The sequence below is a fragment of the Zalophus californianus genome, chromosome 6 (assembly GCF_009762305.2).
Source record: "Zalophus californianus isolate mZalCal1 chromosome 6, mZalCal1.pri.v2, whole genome shotgun sequence".
NCBI lineage: Eukaryota > Metazoa > Chordata > Mammalia > Carnivora > Otariidae > Zalophus > Zalophus californianus.
Window position 1 is genome coordinate 61,524,818 of NC_045600.1, and position 26,206 is coordinate 61,551,023.

General features: G+C 35.6%; 1 protein-coding gene across 6 annotated transcripts in view; it reads left to right on the forward strand.

Moving 5' to 3' along the window:
* BAZ1A (bromodomain adjacent to zinc finger domain 1A) overlaps positions 1–26,206 on the forward strand; it is a 96,010-nt gene that overhangs the window by 52,738 nt on the left and 17,066 nt on the right. For 4 of the 6 annotated variants that reach the window (XR_004820125.1, XR_004820123.1, XR_004820126.1 and 1 more), the window contains 13 exons: positions 2,712–2,846; positions 3,626–3,725; positions 4,393–4,583; positions 7,434–7,529; positions 8,433–8,571; positions 9,839–9,985; positions 14,961–15,056; positions 15,183–15,407; positions 16,342–16,507; positions 16,983–17,096; positions 20,056–20,180; positions 23,355–23,951; positions 25,557–25,720. Coding sequence is in view for 2 of the 6 variants with exons in the window: in XM_035727934.1 (XP_035583827.1) it covers positions 2,712–2,846; positions 3,626–3,725; positions 4,417–4,583; positions 7,434–7,529; positions 8,433–8,571; positions 9,839–9,985; positions 14,961–15,056; positions 15,183–15,407; positions 16,342–16,507; positions 16,983–17,096; positions 20,056–20,180; positions 23,355–23,951; positions 25,557–25,720 (2,271 nt within the window). In the remaining 4 variants the exon portion in view is untranslated. The remainder of the gene's footprint in view (positions 1–2,711; positions 2,847–3,625; positions 3,726–4,392; positions 4,584–7,433; positions 7,530–8,432; positions 8,572–9,838; positions 9,986–14,960; positions 15,057–15,182; positions 15,408–16,341; positions 16,508–16,982; positions 17,097–20,055; positions 20,181–23,354; positions 23,952–25,556; positions 25,721–26,206) is intronic. The other 2 variants (XM_035727934.1, XM_035727933.1) reach the window with 2 other exon arrangements.

The following is a 26,206-nucleotide window of genomic DNA, read 5'->3' on the forward strand; positions in this document are numbered from 1 at the left end:
GATGCTTACAAAAAGTAAAGGATTCAAATACTGTGAGAAGTGGCTAGAACAGTGCTGGCACTGGTAGGCAATCAGTCAGTATATGAAATGAGTTCTAGTACGTGTATCATAAATAGCAAGTTGACCAATTTCCCTAATTTACAGAAGTTTCTTACATATCAATGAACAAAAACAACAATTGGGAAAAAATGGTAAAAAGTATCAGCAGGTTTTCATGAAGGAAAATAAACAGTCAGTAAACACAAACAGAAATTAAACTTTACTTAATAAATAAGTGAAAATTGGGACACCTGGGTGGCTCAGTCAGTTAAGCATCTGCCTTCGGCTCAGGGCATGATCCCAAGGATCCTGGAATTGAGTCCCACGCAGGGCTCTCTGCTCAGCGGGGAGCCTGCTTCTCCCTCTGCCTGCCGCTCCCCCTGCTTGTGCTCTCTCTCAATCTCTCTCTCTATTTCTGACAAATAAATAAAATCTTTAGAAAATAATAAATAAATATTAAAGTGATAGTAAACATTTTTCTCATAGAGTATAAAAAAATTATTAGTGGATAGTCTAGTGTACTTGCACACAAACCCAAAAACAATAGTTTAATACCCAATGTGGTGAGTGTGGTCTGCTATTAGGAGTACTACAAGAACACAAAGATGTATTTGTTTATTGTGTTATGTGTGTATGAATAAGGAATATTGGCAATTGATGTATTAAAATCTATTTTGACCTTTTTTGAGCATATATATTTGAGAAGAAACCACCCATATGCTTTATATTCATATTTAAAGGGCAATTCTATATATCCAGGCGTTATTTATATAGGATAGTCGACAACCATCTTAATAGACTTTAATATAAAATCTTAATAGATTCTTGATTTATTATGATGGCCAGAACTGATTGAGTTTTAAATGTTAAAAGTTAGGTTCTACCATGATTACAATTATCACACAGAAAATTTAATTCCTAATTGAAGTGTATTTTGTTTAATGATTTAAATTTTTGTATCATTATTTTCTTGTATATTTTCTGAAAGATACTTCTGTAAATGGCATGTTTTCTTAGAAAGAATGATGATCTTGGCTATTAGACCAAAAATAATCTTCAGAATTGCTAGCCAAAAATAAAAAGTTTAGAGTTGGACATGGATGAAAGGTGAACAAGTTTTGAAACTCTTTTGGATTTAGCAATTATCCTAAAACCACACAACTTCTGGTAAAACTGAAGTTGACTTTGCTGAACTTAAATTCTGAGTTGAAATTTGATAAGAATTTATCAGCATTTCTCCTTTTTGCCAGATCAGCTTTAAAATTTGATACATAAAGTCTTTAAGTTAAAAAAGTCTTGGGGCACCTGGGTGGCTCAGTTGGTTAAGCGACTGCTTTCGGCTCAGGTCATAATCCCGGAGTCCTGGGATCGAGTCCCTCATCGGGCTCCCTGCTCGGCGAGGAGCCTGCTTCTCCCTCTGACCCTCCCCCCTCTCGTGTACTCTCTCTCTCTCTCATTCTCACTCTCTCAAATAAATAGATAAATCTTTAAAAAAAAAGTCTTTATCACCCCCAATTGCAGGGAAAATCTAAATATTCAGCAGTTAGGAAATGGTTGAGAAAAATTTATTGGGTTAATACAGTGGACTTGTAAGGTTAAATATATGGATTATTTACATAGAAAATTCCATACAAAATTAGTCAAAAGCAATGCAAACCAAAGACGATTATCATATAAACATAATTTTGAAATAGTTTTATAATTTAAGAAACTGTTGAAGCATTCTTGCATATTTTATGGGGGGACATTCCTCTGAATTGTGGTTTTTTATCTTTCTGGTAAAGCTGATTAATAATAGATCAAGTAAACCAGCTAAAATGTGTATCACTGGATAAAGAATATTGGTGTGTGTATGCATACACACACACACACACACACACACACACACACAATGGAATATTACTTAGCCATCAAAAAAGAATGAAATCTTGCCATTTGCAATGATGTGGATGGAACTAGAGGGTATTATGCTAAGTGAAATAAGTTAGAGAAAGACAAATGATTTCACTCGTATGTGGAATTTAAGAAAGAAAACAGATGAACATAGGGGAAGGGAAGCTCATGACCTGAGCTAAAGGCAGATGCCTAACAGCTGAGCCACCCAGGCACCCCAATCATAAGAGATTCTTAACTCTTGGAAACAAACTGAGGGTTGCTGGAGGGGAGAGGAGTGGGGGATGGGGTACTTGGGTGTTGGGAATGACAGAGGGCACTTGATGTAGTGAGCACTGGGTGTTATCTGCAACTGATGAATCAGTATATTTTATCCCGAAAACTAAAAACAAACAGGAACATCTGGATGGCTCAGTTGGTTAAGCGGCTGCCTTCAGCTCAGATCATGATCCCAGAGTCCTGGTGTCAAGTCCCACATGGGCCTCCTTGCTCAGTGGGGAGCCTGCATCTCCTTCTCCTTCTCCCTGCTGCTCCCCCTACTTGTTCTTTCTCTCTCTCTCATAAATAAATAAATAAAATCTTAAAAAAAAATAAAAAATAAAATAAAAACCATAAGGGAGAGAAAATTTTTAAATGTGTGTTACTGTTTATTAACACATGAAATTCTAATGTTTTTGACCTTGTCTTTAACAGCAGTCCTATGACATTTTAAAGCACATCTATATGTGGTTTCCTAATGGTGTTATTACTGTACCTTATGTCTTTTTTTTTTTATGAAGGCATCATCTCTTTCAACATATAAAATAGCAGAACAAGATTTTTCTTATTTCTTCCCTGATGATCCACCCACATTTATCTTTAGTCCTACTAACAGAAGAAGAGGGAGACCTCCCAAACGAGTATCTATTAGTCAGGTAAGTAGAGAATGGATAAAAACTGCATTGTAGCTCTTAATAAAATTGTTCAAAATCAAGAGCAGTGTTTGGCTCCCCTTGTGCACATAGCCTTAGGAAGGAATACAGTCCTTTGTATACAATGTGTGTGCTGTATGTTGATAACTACTTAGCAGTGAGGCTTGTAGGAGTTTCAAGTGTGAATTAGACATAGCTTTAATGCCACAGGGATTTTATACCAAAGTGGAAGCAAGCATATAAGCAGTTACTGAAATGTAAAGCAGGAGAAATACAGAGGATAAATTATGGGATTGAAATGTGAAGAGCATTTAAAAGATAAAAGATAATAAAAACATACTAAGCAGGTTATTACACACCATTATTCTCCCAAGAAATAGAGTAAAAAAATCGTTTGGCATTATTTAACATTGACCATAAGAATGCTTTTGACATGCACCTTTTTCATATTTGATGTCTACACCATTTAGTTTATAAGGTACCTTGGAAAATTTTTTTTGTTTTTCTAATGCATATTTCTAAGGCTCTCCTTGTAGATCACTGGTAGTTTTTCCTAGAAGGTTTTTGAACTAATTTGTAGAGCTATAGAACTAACTCATATTCTCTATGTTACTATGATTAAAGTTATTAAAAGTTCAATTATGCTTAGAATAAAACCTTATTGTATAAAGGAAGTATTCTTGATGGGTTTTAAAATTTTTATTACTGTAAGAACAAGGCAGACCATCAGTTTGTAAAAGTTGTGGTGTTCTACAACTTTAGTTTCTTGGCTTGTTTTTTAGGAGGACAGCGTTGCTAATAAACAGACTATTGCAGGTTATAGGAACAAAGCTATTAAAGAAAGAGACAAACTTTTGAAACAAGAAGAAATGAAGTCACTGGGTGAGTTTAACATTCTCTCCAAAAACTGTTTACATACAGGAAAGAATATTTCACTGTGCTTGTTAGGGAGTGTTTCTGAAATGACATATTTCTTTTATTTGGGTTTTTTTTTTTAAGCATAAATAGTTTTCTCCCCTCAGGTATCTGTAGATTTTTATGATAAATGAGACCTGTGTTCATCTCTTAAAACAGTATTTGAAGGTGTAACATATCTCCTATTAAACCAGCCTAATGCTAGATTAAGCATAAATTGGAGTTTCTATGGCTTACAGACTGTTTGGGGCCACTTGTTTGATTCACACAGCTTTATAAAACATTGCTTTCCAGATTTGACTATATATATGAATCACTTGGGAATCTTACGAAGATTCTAAATTAGTAGGTCTGTGTGGGAGAAGAGATTCTGCTTTTCTAACAAAATGATACTTTGCTACTGGTCTTAGGACCACACTTTGAGTAGCAGGGCTTTGAAAGGCAAGTATATGTTTGTCCCAGTGCAGTAGTTTGTCTTAAACCCAGCCAACTTGCTTTCCCATTTTAATCACCTGCTGGCTTCCTCTAACAATTTACAACCCCTGTGAGTCTCTACCGATCATATTTAACCATAAAATATTTTAGGGATTCTTTTTTTACATTAAAAAATGTGTTGTTTTCTGTCTGTGAACAGATCTAAGTTTGATCTTCTCCACAGCTTTTGAAAAGGCTAAATTAAAAAGAGAAAAAGCAGATGCCCTAGAAGCAAAGAAAAAAGAAAAGGAAGATAAAGAGAAAAAGAAGGAAGAATTGAAGAAAATTGTTGAAGAAGAGAGACTGAAGAAAAAAGAGGAAAAAGAGAGACTTAAAATAGAAAGGGAAAAGGTATTCATTCAAGTATATTAGCTATGCTCTCTATATAAAAAAATGGTATGATTTACATATTTAAATTCATGGGGGACATCTGGTGGCTCAGTCAGTTAAGTGTCTGCCTTCAGCTCGGGTCATGATCCCGGGATTCAGGGATGGAGTCCCTCGTCTGGCTCCCTACTTCTCCCTCTGCCTGCTGCCCCCCCTGCTTGTGCTCTTTCTCTTTCTCTCTCTCTCTCTCTCTGATGAGTAAATAAATGATATCTTTGGGGAAAAAAAATAAATTTATGGTTAATTTTCAAATGCTTTACACTTTGACATTTCTAGTTGTATAGAGCACTGATAAACAGTTATTGGTTTCTCTCTCTTTTGCTTTGGAAAATTTAATGAATAATTTAAGGTTCAGCATATATATACATGCCTTTACACCCCAAAGCCTCTTAAGTACAATTCGTTTTTTTTATTCTGTTCCATTAGCCAACATATAGTATATCATTAGTTTGGTTTTTTGTTTTTTTAATTTTATTTATTTATTTGACAGAAAGAGACACAGCGAGAGAGAAAACACAAGCAGGAGGAGTGGGAGAGGGAGAAGCAGGCTTCCCGTGGAGCAGGGAGCCCGATGTGGGGCTCGATCCCAGGACCCTGGGATCATGACCTGAGCCGAAGGCAGACAGTTAATGACTGAGCCACCCAGGCGCCCCTAGTATATCATTAGTTTTTGATGTAGTGTTCAAAAATTCATTAGTTGCATATAACACCCAGTGCTCATCAGTTCTGAAGTTGATTTTCTTCATTATTTAGACTTGCAAATTTAGGGAAGATGATATGCATAAAACTCACAGAAGTAAAATATGTAATTAGAAAAATACAGTAAAATCTACAAATAACAAGAATCATTAGTGTTCTTTTTTTTTTTTTAAGATTTCTTTATTTGACAGAGAGAGACACAGCAAGAGAGGGAACACAAGCAGGGAGAGTGGGAGAGGGAGAAGCAGGCTCCCTGCTGAGCAGGGAGCCCAACACGGGGCTCGATCCCAGGACCCCAGGATCATGACCTGAGCCAAAGGCAGACGCTTAACGACTGAGCCACCCAGGCGCCCCAAGAATTATTGGTGTTCTTATTCTCCTTGAAGAATAGAGTATCTGTAAAAATAGATTTTTCAGCAAATCTTTTATTATAATCTTTAGTGGTAGATATTCTTTAGAGAATTCTGTAGCTGGCTTTCTCCAGAGTCAGTAAGTGTCATTGGTTTTCTGGGCTATTCACAAGTAGCCCTAGCTAATCCTGTTACACCCTGTGCTCATTTAAATTGCCTATAGTTTCTTGAACTATTTCAGATAGGCCATTGGGATGGGTGTGGAGGTATCTAATACATGTACACTCCAGAAAATGTAGAGGACAAGAAAACCACGTGTAATCTAAATGTGATAACATTTAGAGATAGCATTTTTTTTAAAAGATTTTATTTATTTGAGGGAGAGAGAGAATCTCAAGCAGACTCCCTGCTGAGTGTGGAGCCCAGCTAGGGACTCATTCTGAGGATGCTGAGATCATGACCTGAGCCAAAACCAAGAGTCAGATGCTTAACCAACTGTGCCACCCAGGCGCCCCTAATTTATTTCTAATCTTTATTCTGGGCCTTAAAAAAGAGATGTAGCATTCATAATTTTGTAATTTTTTTTGTTTTGTTTAACATTATTGAAATAGTCCTTCATGTTATTAAGTAATAAGTAAAGTCGGAGTTTTAGTGACTGCATAATAGTTAATCAAATAGATACAGGTAAGTGCTTTATAATTTTTTGCTCATAAATAATGATATCCTGTTCAAATTTATGAATAAAAGTCTTTACTGGTTTTGGATTATGTCCCTGGATAAATTTATGGGAAGTAGAATAATAGGTCAAAGGCTGGGAACATTTTTAAAAAAACTTTCTTTACACATACATAAGTATATGTTTGCTAAACATGTGCTTATTTACACTCTTAGCAAGAGTGAAAGAGAATACCCATCTTATTACATGCTACAAGAATTATTTGGGGCAGGGAGGGAAGACTTACTATAGCAGACTGTTAAAGCACAATTAATAAGTTCTGTAACTATCGTTATATGTTGAAAATTTGATAAGTGCCCATCTGTTACCACCAGTGGTCCTAAATTTCAAAGGAAGAGTATAACATTAACGTATGTTAAACATTTATTGGAAAATAATTATAAACTATAATAAATATAAAATATTTTATTTACACTCTGCTTTATTGGAGACTTTTTAGGGTCATTATTTATCTTCCAGTGTCAAATATCAGAACCAAGAAGTAAGTGTATCAAAAGACCAAGTGAGCAAGAGAAGTGGCCTGGATTGAAAGAAAAAGAAATCCACCAACTGTGTTCTGATAATTCTTTTACTTACTGGTCCCTCTGTCCCTAGGTTGTTAGGTTTAAATGAATCTTGAAAATAACAACTATATGACAAATATAGGGGGAGGTTTTATTTTAGGTACTCTAATAATTTGTTACTTTACTTTGTCAAGATTTAATTGATTTGAAATAGGAGAGCCCCTATAGGCAGGGTTAAATTGAATTAATATTTATCCATGGGCTCTTACGTATGAGACATTTTCCATCTTTGTAGCAGTAGTGTTAGGCAAGCATTGTTTTGATCAGTGATTCTAATACTTTAGCATGCATCAGAATCACCAGAAAGACTTATTAAAACATCAACTGCTGGATCTCAACCTGAGAGTTCCTTGTTCAGTAGGTCCAGGTTAGGGCCCAAATATTTGTAATTCTTACAAGTTCCCAGGTGATGCTGATGTTGCCTTATAAAATTCTTATAAAAAATTTTATTAACCTTTTGTTTTAGGAAAGAGAAAAATTACGTGAAGAAAAGCGAAAATATATGGAATACTTAAAACAGTGGAGTAAACCTAGAGAAGATATGGAATGTGACGATCTTAAGGTATAAGTATGTTACGTGATGTTTCACACCTATGCTCTATGTGCCCTATGTGGCTTTGCTGATGAAATTTTTCTTTTTAGGGGCGCCTGGGTGGCTCAGTCGTTAGGCGTCTGCCTTCGGCTCAGGTCGTGGTCCCAGGGTCCTGGGATCGAGCCCCGCATCGGGCTCCCTGCTCGGCGGGGGCCTGCTTCTCCCTCTCCCAGTCCCCCTGCTTGTGTTCCCTCTCTCGCTGTGTCTCTCTCTCAAATAAATAAATAAAATCTTAAAAAAATAAAAAAAAAAAAATAAAGTGGAGATATTAAAAAAAAAGAAATTTTTCTTTTTAATAGTGGCTTCATATTTAACTAAGAGGAACTAGCCAATTAAGCAAATGCTATAGTTAGAGTTCCAAAGCGGCACTGTTAGTATTTTATAACAGACTTTGAAAATGATTCTCATTCTGCAGACATAATTGGTCATTTGTATGATCGTTGATAATCCAGTATTATCATTCATCTCAGTTTGTATGGAACCACTTGTAAATTCAACAGATGGATTAATTCTATTCCATATCCTAAGGAGATCCTGCAATAAAGATAATATTGACGCAGCTAATGCCTTGATCTCAGAATCTAGGTTAAAAGTCCCTCTTAACTAGAAAATGTAGTCAGTAGTATACATCAGCCCAAAGTTGTTCTTAGTTTGATAAAGAAAAAAGTCCCTAGTGACTATAATTTAGTAAGGCTGGAATAAGGCCAAGACATCTATAATTTTAAAAGTTCCAAAGGTGATTGTGATAAACATCCAGGGTTGAGAACCACTAGTCTGCCTGAAATAAATCTTATTCAGCAAAGTGTATATATCTACCTTTTACAATTTTCTGCACTTGGTTAAAATAGTTATATAAATTGTTTAATCTTTCAGGAACTTCCAGAACCAACTCCAGTGAAGACTAGACTACCTCCTGAAATCTTTGGTGATGCTCTGATGGTTTTGGAGTTTCTTAATGCTTTTGGGGAACTTTTTGATCTTCAAGATGAGTTTCCTGAGGGAGTAACCCTAGGCAAGTGCTATTGCTGTGTTAATAGTTCACCCTCATATTAGTGGTTTAAAACAAAAAATTAGTATCTCTCAGAGTTCTGTAGAGTCACTGGACCTAACTGTCCAGCCCTTTCTTGGAGTCTCTCATGAGGTTACAGGAAGTGGCTGGGACTGGAGTCATGTGAAGGCTTACCTGATTGGGTGTTCAAGATGGCTTCCTCACACACATGCCTGGTGCCTCAGTGCTCCTGATGTGACATCCCACTCCATCAGGGTAGCCTATGCTACTTAGTGGCGGCTAAGGGCTCCAAGAAGAGGAGGACAGAAACTGCCAGCCTTCTTAAAGGCTAGGCTTAGAACTGGCAAGTCTTATTTCTGTCATACTTCTTTGGTCACGCCTGCTAGGTAAATTTAAGGGCGTGAAGGAATAGATTCCTCTTCTCAAAGGTGTCATGGTTTATGTAAGTGTGAGAAAGGAAGGAATTGACATCAGCTGTATTTAGAGATAACTTATTGCCAACCTCTAATTTGTGATTCTGCTTTGACTCCATACTTTTACTTTGTATAAACATTATAAGAACTACATTAATTGAGAAGGGCTTTGGATCTCATTTTGGATTTTTAATTGTCAAATAGCAAAATAATTTTCTTAAAATCAAAATAAAGACCCTCAAAGACAGAATTATAATGTCACTGTTATTTTAATAAAAGTGTATTCTTCAGGAGGGCTTTCACATTCCTTCAATGTGAAGGACCTGGGTGAGGCATGAATCATTGTGCCTTACAGATCAAGAAGGTCTAGACTATGCTGGTTTAGGTAAGATAAATTAGATAACATTTATGATTTGGATACAATATTAAGATTATACCTCACACTTATGATTCTCTCTCCTACGCGGTAAACATTAATGCCCCACATAGCTCTTGAGAACAATGGGGCAACAATAACAAATCTTTGAGTTGTTATTCATATTAGAATAAAATGATAATTTTTAATATGTGCCTTAATTACACCTGAAATTTAAACTTAAAAGGAAATATGGTATTGATCTGCTGAGGCTAATTTGACTTTCTTGAATGTAGTGATTTTGGCTTATGATTTTATTGTGTTTTATTATAATCATTATAAATCGTTTTTTGATTTTGCCTTGGATAATACTCTACTTTGATAAATGGACACTTAAAATAATTACACAGGCTGTTGTTTGATTAAAATGTTTATTCCAATGGAGTTGTTTTTTCAGTACATGAACAGAACTTTAAATTCATTTTAAACATTTTATTCACAGAAGTGTTAGAGGAAGCTCTTGTAGGAAATGACAGTGAAGGCCCACTATGTGAATTGCTTTTTTTCTTCCTGACTGCCATCTTCCAGGCGATAGCTGAAGAAGAAGAGGAAGTAGCCAAAGAGCAAATAACGGATGCTGACACCAAAGGTCAGAATTCAGTGTTATTGCTGATTGATAGTAGCTTTGTAGCTTTGGAACTGATTTTTGAAGGTTATCTTAAAATTAACCTCACTTTTACAATTATAAAATATAGCTCTTCAAGTCCCCCAGTTCTTGAGTCATATATGAACAATACATTATCAGTTATTTTATAAAAATTTTGGTTTAATGCACTGTTTCTGATGACCTTTAAAGTATCTGCTCTCCCCCCCCAAATCTATCTTGCATTTTATTCCTTTAGATTTCTCCTATGATTTAGGAACATTACAGATGTCATTGACCAGTATCTAATTCCAAGAGAGTCTGCTAAATGGCACTGATTTTTTTTTTTGCCCCCACCTAAGGAAATACTTAAATAATTGTTACCAATACTTAAACTGAAAATACTCTTGTTGATTTCATTTGAGATGTGACAGTTTATAGATCAGAATCAAGTAAAATTTAATTTTTTTATTTCATCAACAGTTTAAACTAGAAATTTTGCTGTTTAAATTCTGTGCACTTAAATATCTAAAGTCAGCGTGTGGTACATATTAACGTAGAAATAATTCTTGGAGAAACCCTTTTTTATTTTTAAAACAGAGTATGTTCTCTGTTTTGTTTAGGACTTACCTTAATCAGAGGAATTGTTAAGCATGTGTAGTAAAAGATTGATTTGGCTTCCTGAATTTATACTCTCCGTGAACTTTGTCACATAAGAGATTTAGGATCAGAAGCCTTATTAAACAATACTTCAGTGTACTGCATAAAAATTCACAATAAGAAATAACTTTTGGGAGACATTTGGTTAGTAGTCTTGATACAAAAAGGTGTGACATTCTTGCATTCAGATAGTATTGTTGACCTTAGGTAATTTGAGCTCATTTTTTTTATGCCTAGTCCCTGAAGCAATAGGATAATGATAAGTATGAATCTGATGTTGGTTTTCTTTATATTTTACAGTCTGAGTTCAAACAAAATATATTCTTGAGTGCTAATCACCATAGGTCCCTTATCAAGGTCATTTTAACAGCATTGTCCCTTTGTCATCTCAGATGACTTAGTCCATAAAATGAGACTCTACTAAAGGGAAGATGGAAGAGCAAACCATTTATAAAAGTCTAAAGATTTTCTGAGATAGCAAGTACCAGCACTAAAGATGGATTATCCAAGACAGAAAATATGGCAAATATTCATTCTTTTAGCCATTAGACTGTCTTAATGACCAATAACATCACAGGGTTATGAACCAAATTCTGACCTGACAAAAAGTGGGGTGACAAGGAAATTATGTTGGAAAATCAACTAGTGTAAAGAAAATATATGTGTACTGGTGTTTGTATTGCCATTGCAGTTTCCTTTCATGATTGATCTGTAATTTTTATAGCTCTAATCCTGTAAAGGACTAATCTATACATACTAATACAAGGTCTACCTCTGAATAAGTATTGGTCATTAAATAAAGGTTTTAATGCTCCTTTTGAAGATACTTATTTAAATGTTAAGGGGAAAAAATATGCTTTGGAGTTTTTCACCCTTCTCCACTTCCCTGTTGTATTGACTACATTTTTTTTTAAGATTTTATTTATTTATTTGACAGAGAGAGACACAGCGAGAGCGGGAACACAAGCAGGTGAATGTGGGAGAGGGAGAAACAGGCTTCCCGCTGAGCAGGGAGCCCAATGCGGGGCTTGATCCCAGGATCATGACCTGAGCCGAAGGCAGATGCTTAATGACTGAGCCACCCAGATGCCCCTGTATTGACTACATTTTACATAATTATTTCAGTTACAGTAAGGATCCTAGACTATTCTCCCAGGTTATTTTACCCATGTTCGCCTATCTCTGTAACAAAAAAGCTTTCCCACAGTTCTTTCTGAAAGCAAGTGATATAAGACATTATATATATATATAATTTCATTTAATGATCACATCATCCTTGTGGCATAGATAGGTAGGTATAGTAAACTGGTAGATTATTAATACTTATTTTCTGCCTTTACTTAGAAAAAAACTTAGACTTGAGGAGTTTAATTAACTTGCCCAAAGAGACATGGCTAATAAAAAAAAGTGATGGGATACAGACTCAGGCAGTCTGCTCTGGAGCCTCATACTGGCTATGCTATATTACCTCATAATATGTCAAAGATGTTGAAAATTTGAGTATTTGTTTCCCTAACATTGCCTATAAAATTATCCATCTTCAAGAAGATCTAAAATCTTTGGCCTCCTTTCTTTTATATCAAATCTTGGAAATTTGGACCAAGAATTTTTTAAATCTTACATTAAAAATTTCAGTTCCTCTCTTCAGTCTTATATGATGAGCTTAATAAGTATAGGAAGAAGAGTATCCTTACATAGCATAGTTTTGTGTATTTGCTAAAGTATCATTGTTTAGTGTTGAAATTGTAGATTCTAGGTTACTGTGATAAATGTAACTTTCAGATAATCATAACATACAGTTCAGCTGTACAGGTGACCCTTGAGGGGTTAGGAATGCCAACCCTCCCCACCCCCAACCAAAAATCCATGTATAACTTTTGACTCCCCGAAAACTTAACTATTAGCAACCTACTGTTGACTGGCAGCCTTACTGATAATATAAACAGTCAAACACCACATATTTTGTATGTTATATGTATTATATGCTGTATTCTTACAATAAAGTAAGCTAGAAAAAAGAAAATGTTATAGAGAAAATACATTTACAGTACTGTATTTTTACAAAAAAAAAAAAAACTACTTATAGGGGCTCTTGGGTGGCTCAGTCAGTTAAGCCTCCAACTCTTGGTTTCAGCTCAGGTCATGATCTCAGGGTCAAGAGATCAAGCCCCATATTGGGCTCCGCACTGAGCATGGAGTCGGCTTGAGATTCTGTCAGTCTCCCTCTGCCCCTTCCCCTGCTTGCTCTCTAAGTCTCTCTCTCTCAAATAAATAAATACAAAAAATCTTTTTTAAAAAAATCTACTTATAAGTGGTCCCGCACAGTTCAAACACGTGTTGTTCAAGAGTCAACTGTATTCTCTTGGTATGATGTACCCAAGTGACTGTCTCTAAGCAAATCCTAGAGTAATAATACAGTTTCTTGAGAGTGCCATTTGATAGATAATTGAGTTAAAGAATACATATTTTGGGGCGCCTGGGTGGCTCAGTCGTTAGGCGTCTGCCTTCAGCTCCGGTCATGATCCCAGGGTCCTGGGATCGAGCCCTGCATAGGGCTCCCTGCTTGGCGGGAAGCCTACTTCTCCCTCTCCTGCTCCCCCTGCTTGTGTTCCCTCTCTTGCTGTGTCTCCCTCTGTCAAATAAATGAATAAAATCTATAAAAAAATAAAATACATATTTTAACATGCCTAGTTTACAATTAAACAATTAAAAGTAAACTCATTTTGTTGGTTGTCCATTTCCTAAGGCCTTTATAACTGTCCTAGGAAGTTAAAAATTACTACAGATAAAATAGGTTGAATGTGGTGATTGGTGCAAAGGAAAAGGGCCAGTCCACTTTTACAGTTCTGTAACGAAGACTGGTGTTAATTTTAGAGTGCCTATTAATTTTCTGTGGTTTTCCATATAAAATGAAAATTGAGGAAGTTTTAGCTCTACTATTTCCATGGTAAGAAGGAATATAATGTCTTGCATTTGGACTGGATTCAGGGCCTGGTAGGAATAACTTCTGCATATATGCAATGTTCAGTCAGATAACTTCTGTGTGGTAGTGTTTATGCTTTAACTGCTATGAAATTGTCAATGATTGTAATCAGACATGATCCCAGAGCTGCCTTTTTCCTTTTAGTAAAGGACAGTAGTTTTTTTCTCTGAGGTTCATTTTGTCAGCTTGTGAACTTTCAGAAGGGAAACATAGTAGAAGGTTAAGGAACCACAGAACCAGTTTCGCCTAGCGATTTTCCCGCTCTAATCCATGGAGTACTGTTGAGTTGTAAAGGGATTCCTTGGTGCCACTGCAGGAGAATTGGAAAAATGAATGGGCAAGATTATCATCTCCATATCCCACTGAACAAAGGGAAGTTTTATCTCTTTTGTATTGGACTCCCAAGACATATCTGAAGAATTTAAAAACTGCTGATCGAGACTCACTCCTTTAAGAAAAATGAAGCCAATTAAGTGATTTGTCTAAAGGCTGCACAACTAGGAACTAGGGGGCTGTCAGTGTTGAGACTAGAATATATATTATCTGACTCAGTCTGAAGTTATGCCTACCATTCTATAATATAACAAAAGGTTTTTTTGTAAGCTTAAAGTTTTTTCATAGTTGACACTTTAATTTTTTTTATCATCTATGTGTTATAATTAGGAATAATTACGTATGCTAATGCTTTAAATACAATTTGTGCCAGTAGATTTACTCTGTAGTCTTGTTTGTAAGCTAGGTATGATTTTCAGAGTTAGAAAGCAATTTACTTAGAAAATGCAGGGTAATCTTCCTGTTGTTTCTTAGATTGGAGAGTTTTCAAAGTAAAAACAGGAACTTTCAGTGAAGAGGATAAATCAGTGGTTAAGAGACAGCTATCTTTAAGTTGTTTTAGTTCTTTTTCTGTGCTGGTTTTGTGATGATTATAACCCTACTTTGTTATGATTCAATCTTAAATATTTATAAAAGATTGGGGATCTTCAAATAGATTCTGATTTTCAAAGTAGACTTTTCTAAAGTTACATCGAGTGAGATTTGTTTTTAAAAGTGTATTTTACCATTTTGGGGGGAATGTGTATGTGCATCTTGTTGGTAACTTGGAAATTGTCTTCTGTGTTAACTAAGGAAAATATGAGTGTGCAGTACATGTCTTGGGATTCATAGTTTGAGGTGGACACTAGGCAGAATGTGAATGATGCTTGTTGTACCTAGTGTTGGTTCTTTTGCGGTTCCTGAATGTTAAGCTGTTTGCTGTTTCTTTCGTCATTTTAGAAGGGCGTTATTCCCAAATATCCCAGTTTTGATTTGCACTAGAATAAAGTATTTATTTCCTTAAAGATTTAACAGAGGCTTTGGATGAAGATGCAGACCCCACAAAATCTGCACTGTCTGCAGTTGCATCTTTGGCAGCTGCGTGGCCGCAGTTGCACCAGGGTATGTGTGGGTTTTATTTTGGTTTTGTTTGGCTTTTTATTTTTAATTTTATAAAGGTACATTTTACATTGCTGAGGACTTATGGCTTGTATTCTAAATGACAATTTCATTTCTTAACAACTATAGGCTGCAGTTTGAAAAGCTTGGATCTTGATAGCTGCACTCTTTCTGAAATCCTCAGACTGCACATCTTAGCTTCAGGTGCTGATGTAACATCAGCAAATGCAAAGTACAGATACCAAAAGCGAGGAGGATTTGACGCTACAGATGACGCCTGTATGGAGCTTCGTTTGAGCAATCCCAGTCTAGTGAAGAAACTGGCAAGCACTTCAGTGTATGATTTGACACCAGGTAAACTTTACAAGTTGGAATTTGGTTAACCTGCCCACTTCCGTCCCTCTTCTATCTCTTGAGCCCAGAAAACTAGGTCCTGATGAGAAATTTTAGATGATAGCCGTTTTAAAAGAGAAGGAGAACCGTCCTTAAAAACATTGTTGGAATACAAATAGTGACCCAAATGGAGACTACTGTTATTATTCATATTAGCTCTGTTTCTGATTTTCTTTTCTTTTTCATTTGGATTTCCTATTACTTTAAAATTTTGTGGTTAATCTACTAAATTTTGAAGGATAAGTGAGAATTAGCTAGCTTTCTTATTTGTCATTGTATCAGAAATCTAAGCTGTAGCTGCTAAATTCTAACATTTGCTTAAATAGTGTTTGAGGTATGAGAAATGGTATATAAAGTTAAGATGAAGTTACTTTTCACTTCCTTTTTTTAAATAAAAAATTACAATGCACAAATATGTAGGGCTTATTTTAATATGCTTGTTTAAGAGGACATATAATAAAAGTAGAGCGCCTTCATTCCAACATTCACATAGTTTTTATAATTTATAGTAGTGTTTTTGTGCAGTATTTTCAGAGTAGTGATTTGCCTGTTGCCATTTTTTTAATTCATATGGTAATAATTGTTTTTATTTGAACTTCCTAAGTGAGCCTAAAAATTAAAACTTGAAAAAAATTCTTTGTCATTAGAAAATTTTTCATGTCTATTTAACTGGTCTATATGGTAGTTACTTGTATTTGAAATGCCTGTATGTCACATACCTGTTAATTTGGATTCAGAGGTGCTTCTTTCTGAAGACATGCCATTGGCATGTTTGATCTTGAGACTTTTACCTATTCTTTAGTAAGCATTTTCACGTTGAGCCACAAACTAAGATTTTTCAAACAACTCCTTTTTGTCATTGATGATACAGAAGTTATTTACCAATTTTTGACAGGAGAAAAAATGAAGATACTTCATGCTCTCTGTGGGAAACTCCTGACCCTAGTTTCTACTAGGGATTTCATTGAAGATTACGTTGATATATTACGACAGGCAAAGCAGGAGTTCCGGGAGTTAAAAGCAGAACAACATCGGAAAGAGAGGGAAGAAGCAGCTGCTAGGTAAGAGATAATTATAGGCAGTTGTACTAATGAAGGCTGTTTATTTCTTTGCATCTAAAACGATATTTCACGGGGCGCCTGGGTGGCTCAGTTGGTTAAGCGACTGTCTTCGGCTCAGGTCATGATCCTAGAGTCCCAGGATCGAGTCCCACATCAGGCTCCCTGTTCAGTAGGGAGTCTGCTTCTCCCTCTGACCCTCTTCCCTCTCGTGCTCTCTATCTCTCATTCTCTCTCTCTCAAATAAATAAATAAAATCTTAAAAAAAAAAAAAACCACGATATTTCACATTGGGCTGTAATGTGATATTGGCTCACACTGATGTTTGATGGCTTAACTAAGGTTATGAATAAATTACTACATTATAACTTGTGGTAACATTTAGAGCACTTTCCATAATTTTATGATTAAAGCAATATGCCAAAAGTTTAAAGTATCTTCCATCAGATAGACTATAATATTTTATGTTAACTTTCAGAATTCGTAAAAGGAAGGAAGAAAAACTGAAGGAACAAGAACAAAAAATGAAAGAGAAACAAGAGAAACTGAAGGAAGAGGAGCAGAGAAATTCAGCTGCAGATACATCTGTTGGGTATGGTTTGAATTAGTGCTCATTGGGCTTTACATAAAGAATAAAAATTAGAACCTTAAACTCTAAAATGCTTTTCAAAAGTTTTAAAAACTAGTTTTCTAGTTTTTTTTATTTATAGGTACATAATAATTATACCAGTGGGCCTATGAAATTTACATATATACAGTTCTCAAGTATGTATGTGTTATGTTAAAAAATACTTTCAGGGACTCTAGAATTCATTTTCTCATGGAATTAATGTTGTAAATGATAATTGCCCAGAAAACCTTTCAATAGGCTATTTTTAACCAGTAATACATTTCTAGCATTAATAGTGGTATCTCCCCCCTCCACCACCACCACCACCACCACCATCAGAGTTGTACACTGTGTTTCACAAAGCTCCTCTGAGTTTGAGGAATAGGGATGAAATTGGAGGTTTTAATAGATGGCATTGGGAGAAGATGGAAGCACCTTAAGTATTCAGTGACTTAAGTACTCTGTTGCATTTGAAAATATTTGGGATAAAAATTGGCTATGAAGACAAGTGGGAATTTTTGCATACTGTAGTTGGCAAACCATATTCAAATTTTGCAGAAATAATTTTTTTATGAAATCTGCAAAGGAAGGTTCTAAAAATCTCAGTATTCTGAAATTCGTAATTGACTTTTAGTTATACTTGCATACAAAAATACCTAATAGTCTTAAGGCCATAGGTCACAAACTTGTAACAGCTGTTATTTTATATGGCCTTCAACAATATTTTAAGAAATGGAATTTGGATAGCTTGGTAAAGTTAATATACCTAAAGCATAAGCAATCAAAGAAAAAAATAGATAATTGGAATTCTTCAAAATTAAAAACTTTTGTGTTTTGAAGAACACTGTCAAGAAAGTAAAAAGACAACCCAGTGAATGGGAAAAAATATTTGCAAGTCTTGTATCTAATAATAGTTTAATATGCAGAATATATAAAGAACTCATATAACTCAACAATAAAAGAACAACCCAATTAAAAAATGGGCAAAGGATTTTAATAGGCATTCCTCCAAAGAAAATAGATATACAAGAAGCACATGAAAAGACACTCAACATCATTAGTCATTAGGAAAATGCACATCAAAATCACAATGAGATATTCACATTCGCTAGGATGGCTGTAATCCGGTTAAGGGACAATAAGAAGTATTGGTGAGAATCTGGAGAAACTGGAACTCTCATGCAAGTGGAGATGTAAAATGGTGCAGCTGCTTTGGATAAGTTTGGCAGTCTCTTAGACAATTAAACCCTTTGTTACCGTGTGACCCAGCAGTTCCCCTCCTAGGTATATACTGAAGAGAATTAAGAGCATATGTTCACCCAAAAATGTATATACAAAAGTTCATAGCATCATTATTCTTAATAGCCAAAAAAAAAAATGATAACCCAAATGTCCATCAGTTGATGAATGGAGAAACAAAACGATGTATTTCTTTGGTGGTATATCCATACAACACAGTGTTGTTCAGCAATAAAAAGAAATAGAATTCTGAAACATGCTACAATGTGGATAAACTTTGAAAACATGCTGAGTAAAAAAAGCCAGTCACAAAAGACCACGTATTGTATGATTCCATTTATATAAAAAGTCCTGAATGGGCAAATCCACAGCAAAAAGTAGGGCAGTGGGGAAAAGGAAATGGAAAGGGACTTATTAATGGCTATGGGGTTTTTCTTTTGGGATGATGAAACTGTTCTGGAATTAGATAGGGGTAATGACTGCACAACCTTGTGAATATACTAAAAACCACTGAATTTGTACACTTTAAAATGGTGATTTTAGGATATGTGAGTTATAGCTCAATTTTCTTTTCACATTTTATAAACCTTTTCCAGTTCTATTGAAATATAATTGACTTCTAACACTGTATTAATTGTTTAGGGTGTACAACATAATGATTTGATATATGCATATGTTATGAAATAATTACAGTAAGTTTAGTTGGTATTCATTACCTCCTATAGTTACAGATTTTTTCCTTGTGATCTCTTAATTTTGAAAAAAAAAGTAAGCACATTATAGATTCTCCCATTTCATATTTTTTTTTTATCCTCATCTAGCCTCACTCATTTAAATTATCTCTCTGGCTCCTAAACACATTTGAGTTTGCAAACCTCTGTTTGGATAAAGAACATAAATGGTGGAACTTATTTCAAGGTTAATTTGGACAGTATAATGAATTAGATAAAACATCCATCTTGTGTTCATTCAGCCTACTTACTATATCCGAAATTCACCTACTCTCAACTATTTGTTTACTTTCTACTCTGAGCCAACCATCACCTCCCAGCCAGCTACCTGGACTATTATAGTGGCCTCTTGTCTCCCCTCATCTACTTTCTCACCCAGATCATTTTCCACATAGCAACCAAAGTGCTTTCTAATCCTATCATTTCCCTTTTCTAAACTCTTAACATTTTTTTCCCATTGCTTTTTGAATAATGCCCTACAAAGCCCAGTATGATCTTTACCCTGCCTTTTTCTCATTCATATCTTGGATTACTTCTTTTTGTTTTATATTTTTCTCAAAATGATAAGCTCCTTCCTTTTCTCTTCAGCTCAGAGCCTTTGCACATGTTACCCCCTCTGCTAGAAAGGAGATTTCTTCTCACCTGCCACCTTACCCCTCCCCAGTCTCCCTAGTCTCACAGTTTAAATGTCACTCCTTCAAGCAAGGTTTTCTTGATCCTTGAGACTAGATTTGGTTCTTCTTGAAATGCTTTCATAGCAACTTGAACTTCTCATTTTTTAATAGTTATTACATACTTTAATTTTATAATTGTGTTATTACCTGTTTTCTCTGTGACAATATAAACTCTCTTGTCATCTTGTCCACTACTTCCTAAACATAATGGCTAGCACTTCATAGGCAGGCAATAAATACCTCATGAATGGAATTATATATTCATTAATGAAAATAATCTTTGTTTTTTTCCTTAAGGGAGGAAGAAAGAGAAGATTTTGATACTAGCACTGAGAGCAAAGAAATAGAGCAAAAGGAACTTGATCAAGATACAGTCACTGAAGATGAAGATGACCCAGGATCACATAAAAGAGGCAGAAGGGGTAATACAGAAATTTCTTAAGGGCATGACTGCTTGTTTTTAATTAATAAGGCACTTTATAATTCAGCTATCCTGAAATATGTATTAGGTTACTTCATTTGTGATTCCAAGGTGTGTTTTTTTTTTTTTAAGATTTTATTTATGTGAGAGAGAGAGTGAGAGAGAGAGAGAGAGCATGGGGGGAGGTCAGAGGGAGAAGCAGACTCCCCGCCGAGCAGGGAGCCTAATGTGGGACTCGATCCTGGGACTCGAGGATCATGACCTGAGCCAAAGGCAGTCGCCCAACCAACTGAGCCACCCAGGCACCCGGTGTGTTTGTTTTTTAAATACCTAACTCGTAGCTGCAATAAGTTTTTTAAATGGTAACCATTTTGTTAAAAAATGCTGTTAGAAGTTACATTCAGTCTTTATTCTCATGTCAGTTATACTTGAGGGAGGAGCAATAATATTCATATTGTTTTTATAGGTCAGTTTCTCATAACTTCAACTTTTGGTTGGCGCGTTTTGTTGAGTTTTTGTATTTACTATTTTATATTAGGCCAAATAGAAATTTTTACTCTATAGCATACTCAACATGCATTAAATGCCTTTTAGATGCTAGAAATACAAAGGTCAGTAATGCTTATAATTGGTACCATATGGCTGAGAATGGAAATCAACTACCTTAGAATAATGAGTTGCTGGATCAAAGGGAATATATTTTTTGAAAGTTGTTGATGCAAATTACTCTGAAGATCTTTAACCATCTTCATTTGACAACTATTGAAGGAGATTTTCAACTTTATTCTGTGCCTATAATTTCGATGGTATCTTTTTTTTTCTATATTATTTGCTAAATAGTTATTATAAGTAGACAGAAAATCTGTGTTTTCTGTATTTCTGTATTTTGGAGACTACATTTTCTGATTATAATGCAATTGATTTAGAAATCCAAACCAAAAAGCCTCATTTGATTAGAGTTTTAAGACACACTTCTAAGTAATAGGTCAAAGTAGAAACCATAAATGGAAACTAGAAAATATTTAAAACTATACTGACAAAAAAACTAATCATACTATACATTAACACTTGTTGGATACAGTCCCTCAACTTAGAGGAAAATTTCTAGTTTTAATACATATTAGGAAAGAAGAAAGGCAAATTGAGCTAGTCATTCATTTAAGAAGTTAGAGGTAGAAAACAGAATAATCCCTCCAGATAAAGGGAAACAATAGATACAAGTGGAAATTAATAGAAAGTAATAGGACAAGGCCAAAACTTTATTCTTTGAAAAAGATACAAACTAGACAAACCTTTCTTGAAATTGATTTGGGGGCAGGAGAAGGGGAGTCACAATAAGGTTAAGGCTCAAAAGGAAAGCAACATAACTACAGATAAAGTAGAAATTTAAAGATAAGGGGATAGCATATACAGTTTTATGGCAATTACTTTGAAAGTGGAGGCAAAAATAAAATCCTAGAAAAATGCATATTATAAAAATGGATTCATTAGAAAATTTAAAATGTGAACGGTCCTAAACCATTAGATCTTGAATCAGTGTTAAAAATCTTTCTACAAGGGCACCTGGGTGGCTCAGTCCGCTAAGTGTCCAACTCTTGGTTTTGGCTCAGGTCATGATCTCAGGGTGGTGAGATCGAGCCCTGTGTTGGTCTCTGCGCTGGGTGTGGAGACTGCTTAAGATTCTCTCTCTCCCTCTCCCTCTGCCCCTTCCCTGCTCTGCTCCCCCCATCCACTCTCTCTCTCTGAATTTAAACAAAAAAAAAAAAACTTCCTACAAAGAAAACTTTACTTCTAGACAACTTTATAGGTGAATTTTCCCAAATTTGAAAGCAGCAGATAATTCTAATCTTCTGTAGACCCTTTCAAGCAGAAGAAATAGAAAGAAGAAATAACTCCTCAGCCATCTAAGCAATCTGACAAGTGTTTGAAACGGGACAAGTTTAATTCTTCAACACATCATAAAAGGCCAGGCAGGGCACCAGGAATCCAGGCCCTCTCTGTCTTGTTTGTACTGCCATCCTTAGGGTTTTGCTGCCACCCTCATGTTCCAAAATGATTTATCCCCATGGCTCCATTCTGGCTAGTTGAAAGAAGGAAAATAGAAAGAGGTACAACCCAGAGGTTACATATAATGCTTCTACTCCATCTCTTTGATCAGAAGTTTCTCATGTAGCCATACCTCCTGGGGAAACATTTCCTGCTGGGAAATGTCCTTCTTTTGAATTGCTAGGTACCCAACTAAGCATTAGGGGTTCTGTTACCTTAAATCAGTGGTTAGTAAACTACAACCCATTGGCCAAATCTGCCCTGCCTGTTTTTATATAATCCAGTTAAACTGGTTTTTACATTTTTACATTTTTAAATAGTTGGGGGGAAAAGAATGATATTTTGTAATATGAAAATTATATGAAATTCAGATTTCACTGACCATAGTTTTAATTGAACCCAGCCATACTTGTTCATTTACATATTGTCCGTGGCTGCTTTCATGCTACAATGGCACAGTTGAGCAGCTGTGACAGAAACCATATGGCCCACAAAGCCTAAAAATATTTACTAGCTAGCCCTTTATAAAAGTTAGTTTGCTGACTCCTGCCTCCAAACTGAACATATGTTGCAGAAGGACAGACTCTGCCTCACTCTTCAGTATGGAGATTGCAGTTTTTTGTGTGTCCCTTGTATTTAAGTGTACCGGTTTCTTACCCGCGTAGTGTATTAGTCTATTCAGGCTACCATAAAAAAATACCACAGACTGGGGGGCTTAAACAACAAAAATATATTTTCTCGCAGTTCTGGAGGCTGGAAGTCCAAGATCAAGGTACCAGCAGGGTTGATTTCTGGTGAGGCCTCAGCTTGCTGTAGCACCTTCTCGCTGTGTCCTCACACAACCTTTCCTCTGTGCCCACAGGTGAAGAGAGTGAGCACCTGGTCTCTTTCTCTTCTTAAAGGGACACTGGTCCTGCATTAGGGTCCCACTCTTTGAACTCATTTAACCTTAATTACCTCCTTAAGGGCCCTGTCTCCAAGTATGTCACACTGGGGTTTAGGATTTAAACCTATAAATTTTGGGGGCATTCAGTTTGGTCCATAAGACGTAGTAACTTGGGATATTTTTAGATATTTTTCTGATGAAAATTTAAAATATGATGGTGATGATCAAATGTTTAAACTATAGGGAAAAGGGGACAAAATGGATTTAAAGAATTTACAAGACAAGAAGAGGTCAACTGTGTAACAAGAGAGCCTCTTACTGCTGATGAGGAAGAAGCTTTAAAACAGGAACATCAACGGAAAGAGAAAGAGCTCTTGGAAAAAATCCAAAGTGCCATAGCATGTACCAATATCTTTCCCTTGGGCCGAGACCGCATGTATAGGCGATACTGGATTTTCCCTTCTATTCCTGGGTTATTTATTGAAGAGGATTATTCCGGTCTCACTGAAGACATGCTGTTGCCTAGACCTTCATCATTTCAGAATAGTGTACAGTCTCAAGATCCTCAGGTATCCACTAAAACTGGAGAGTCTTTGACGTCTGAATCTACCTCCAACATTGACCAAGGTCCATGTGATGATTCCCTGCAGCTGCCAAAACCAGTGCATAAGCCAAATCGGTGGTGCTTTTACAGTTCTTGTGAACAGCTAGACCAGCTGATCGAAGCTCTTAATTCTAGAGGACACAGAGAAAGTGCCTTAAAAGAAACTTTGTTGCAAGAGAAGAGCAGAATATGTGCACAGCTAGCCCATTTTTCTGAAGAGAAATTTCATTTTTCAGGTAAATTTTCATTGAAAACTGTTTCTTTTGCTCTCCTCATAATCTCTGGTTCAGGTTTAAACATTTGTCAAACTTTTAGAGCTATATTTAAAACACCGTCTCTTTCATTTGGACGGTGTTCTCAGTTTGCAAGTTAGAGAATGTTTACCAGTTAGAGAAACAAGGTTCTCTCTAGGATTTCACTGGGCTCCATTTGGATTATGAGGAATGGCAGTGTGCGAAGATCCATACTCTTCCGGCTCTCATTCCCCGATCAGTAGACTCAATACCCAAGGCACTAAGGTTAACGTTAGTTTTAGACATTCGACATGATAGTGAGAGTTCAGTCACTAAGGGTTAGGGTCCAGGGACTGGTTCCCTTAGTGATCACTTCTTTGGAGATCGGCTGCAAGGGCAGATCAGGTAGCAGCATCTCCTATATGATGGCTGGTTCATTGATAACAGGTTAAGAGAAAGCAGTAAGGCATTTTGGGGTATAAGTTTTCATTATTACTAAAGATTCTCTAGGTAAAGAACTCTTAAATTTAGCGGCATATTGTCATGACTACTTTAGTTCTCTTCAGAATTAAAAACTGTAGATCACAATTCTTTAACAGCTTTATTGAGATTTAGTTCATACACCATACAATTCACTTATTTGAAGTGTACAATTAAGTGGTTTTCATTATATTCATAGATGTGCAGCCATCACACTGTCATTTTTAGAACATTTTTATCACCTCAAAAAAAAACCCAAATTTGTTTTCTGTCTCTGTAAATTTCTTTGTCTGAACATTCTATATGAATGTGATCATATACTATATCGTCTTTTGTGACTGGCTTTCACTTAGCATAATGTTTTCAAGGTGCATCCAAGTTGTAGCACATGTCAGTACTTCATACCTTTTTATAACCAAATAATGTTCCATTATATAGATATATAACACATTTTATTTAACCATATGTTAGTTGATGGGTGTTTCTGTTGTTTCCATATTTTGGCAGTTATAAATAATGCTGCTGTAAACATTTGCGTACAGGTTTTTTGTCTCAACATAAGTTTTCATTTCTCTTGGGTGTATACATAAGAGTGAAATTATTGGGTCATGTGATAATTCTGTGTAATCATTTGAGGAACTGCCATACTGTTTTCCAAAGCAGCTGCACCATTCTGTATTCCTGCCAATAGTGTATGAGGGTTAAAATTTTTCCACGTCCTTGGCAACACTTATTGTCTGACTTTTAGATCCTAGCCATTGTAGAGGTATGAAGTGGCACTTTATTGTGGTTTTGATGTGAATTTCCCTAATGACTAGTAGTGTTGAGCAACTTTTCATGGTCTTACTGGCCATTTATATGTCTTAAAGAAAAGTCTATTCATATCCATCCATTGACTGTTCTTCTTATTGGAATGTCTTTTTATTGAGTTGTAAGAGTTCTTCAAATATTCTAGACACAAGGTCCTTAGAGATATCTGATGTGCAAACATTTCCACCCCCTTGTTTTTTGCATTTGAGGATTTACTAAGTGTTTTTGTATTAGTTATCTCACGATCATACCATCACATTGGGGAAATTATATTTTTTAGTAAGAAAATCATAATAAAGGTATTGATAACTATTTCAGACAAACCTCAAACTGATAGCAAACCTACATATAGTCGGGGAAGATCTTCCACTGCATGTGATTCAGCTCAGATGTCTGCAGAAAGACAGCTTGAATTGAGGCTGAGAGATTTTCTTTTGGATATTGAAGACAGAATCTACCAAGGAACATTAGGAGCAATTAAGGTTTGTACCTCTTCCCATTTTTAGTTTACCTAATCACCAAAGTTTTGGTCATATTTGTTAATTTATTTGGTATAGGCAAGGCATGTGTGTTTTGAGTAAATACATGGGAGTGATATATTTTTTATGAAAACTAAGTTTGTTCCCCTGTATCAAAATATTTATATATGGATAGAGATCTTTCTTAAATATACTATATGGCTATCTGCTTTCTTAAACAGAATTTAATGAACATAATTGGCCTTTTTAATACGAATTTTTAGTAATTTTTAAATATCTGTTTTATGGTATTTTCATCTGAGATGTTAAAATGTGTAAGGATATTTTCTTCTTCCTTGACTAGCTCCTGCCTGCTCTGCTGAGTCTGGTTTGTTTATTGGTTTCTTTGTTACCTTTTTAAAATCTGTAAGTAATTCATGCTTGATATGTGTGTTCTGTTCATTCCTTTGCTATCATCTGTCACTTTTTTGCTACTATCAGGTGACCAGT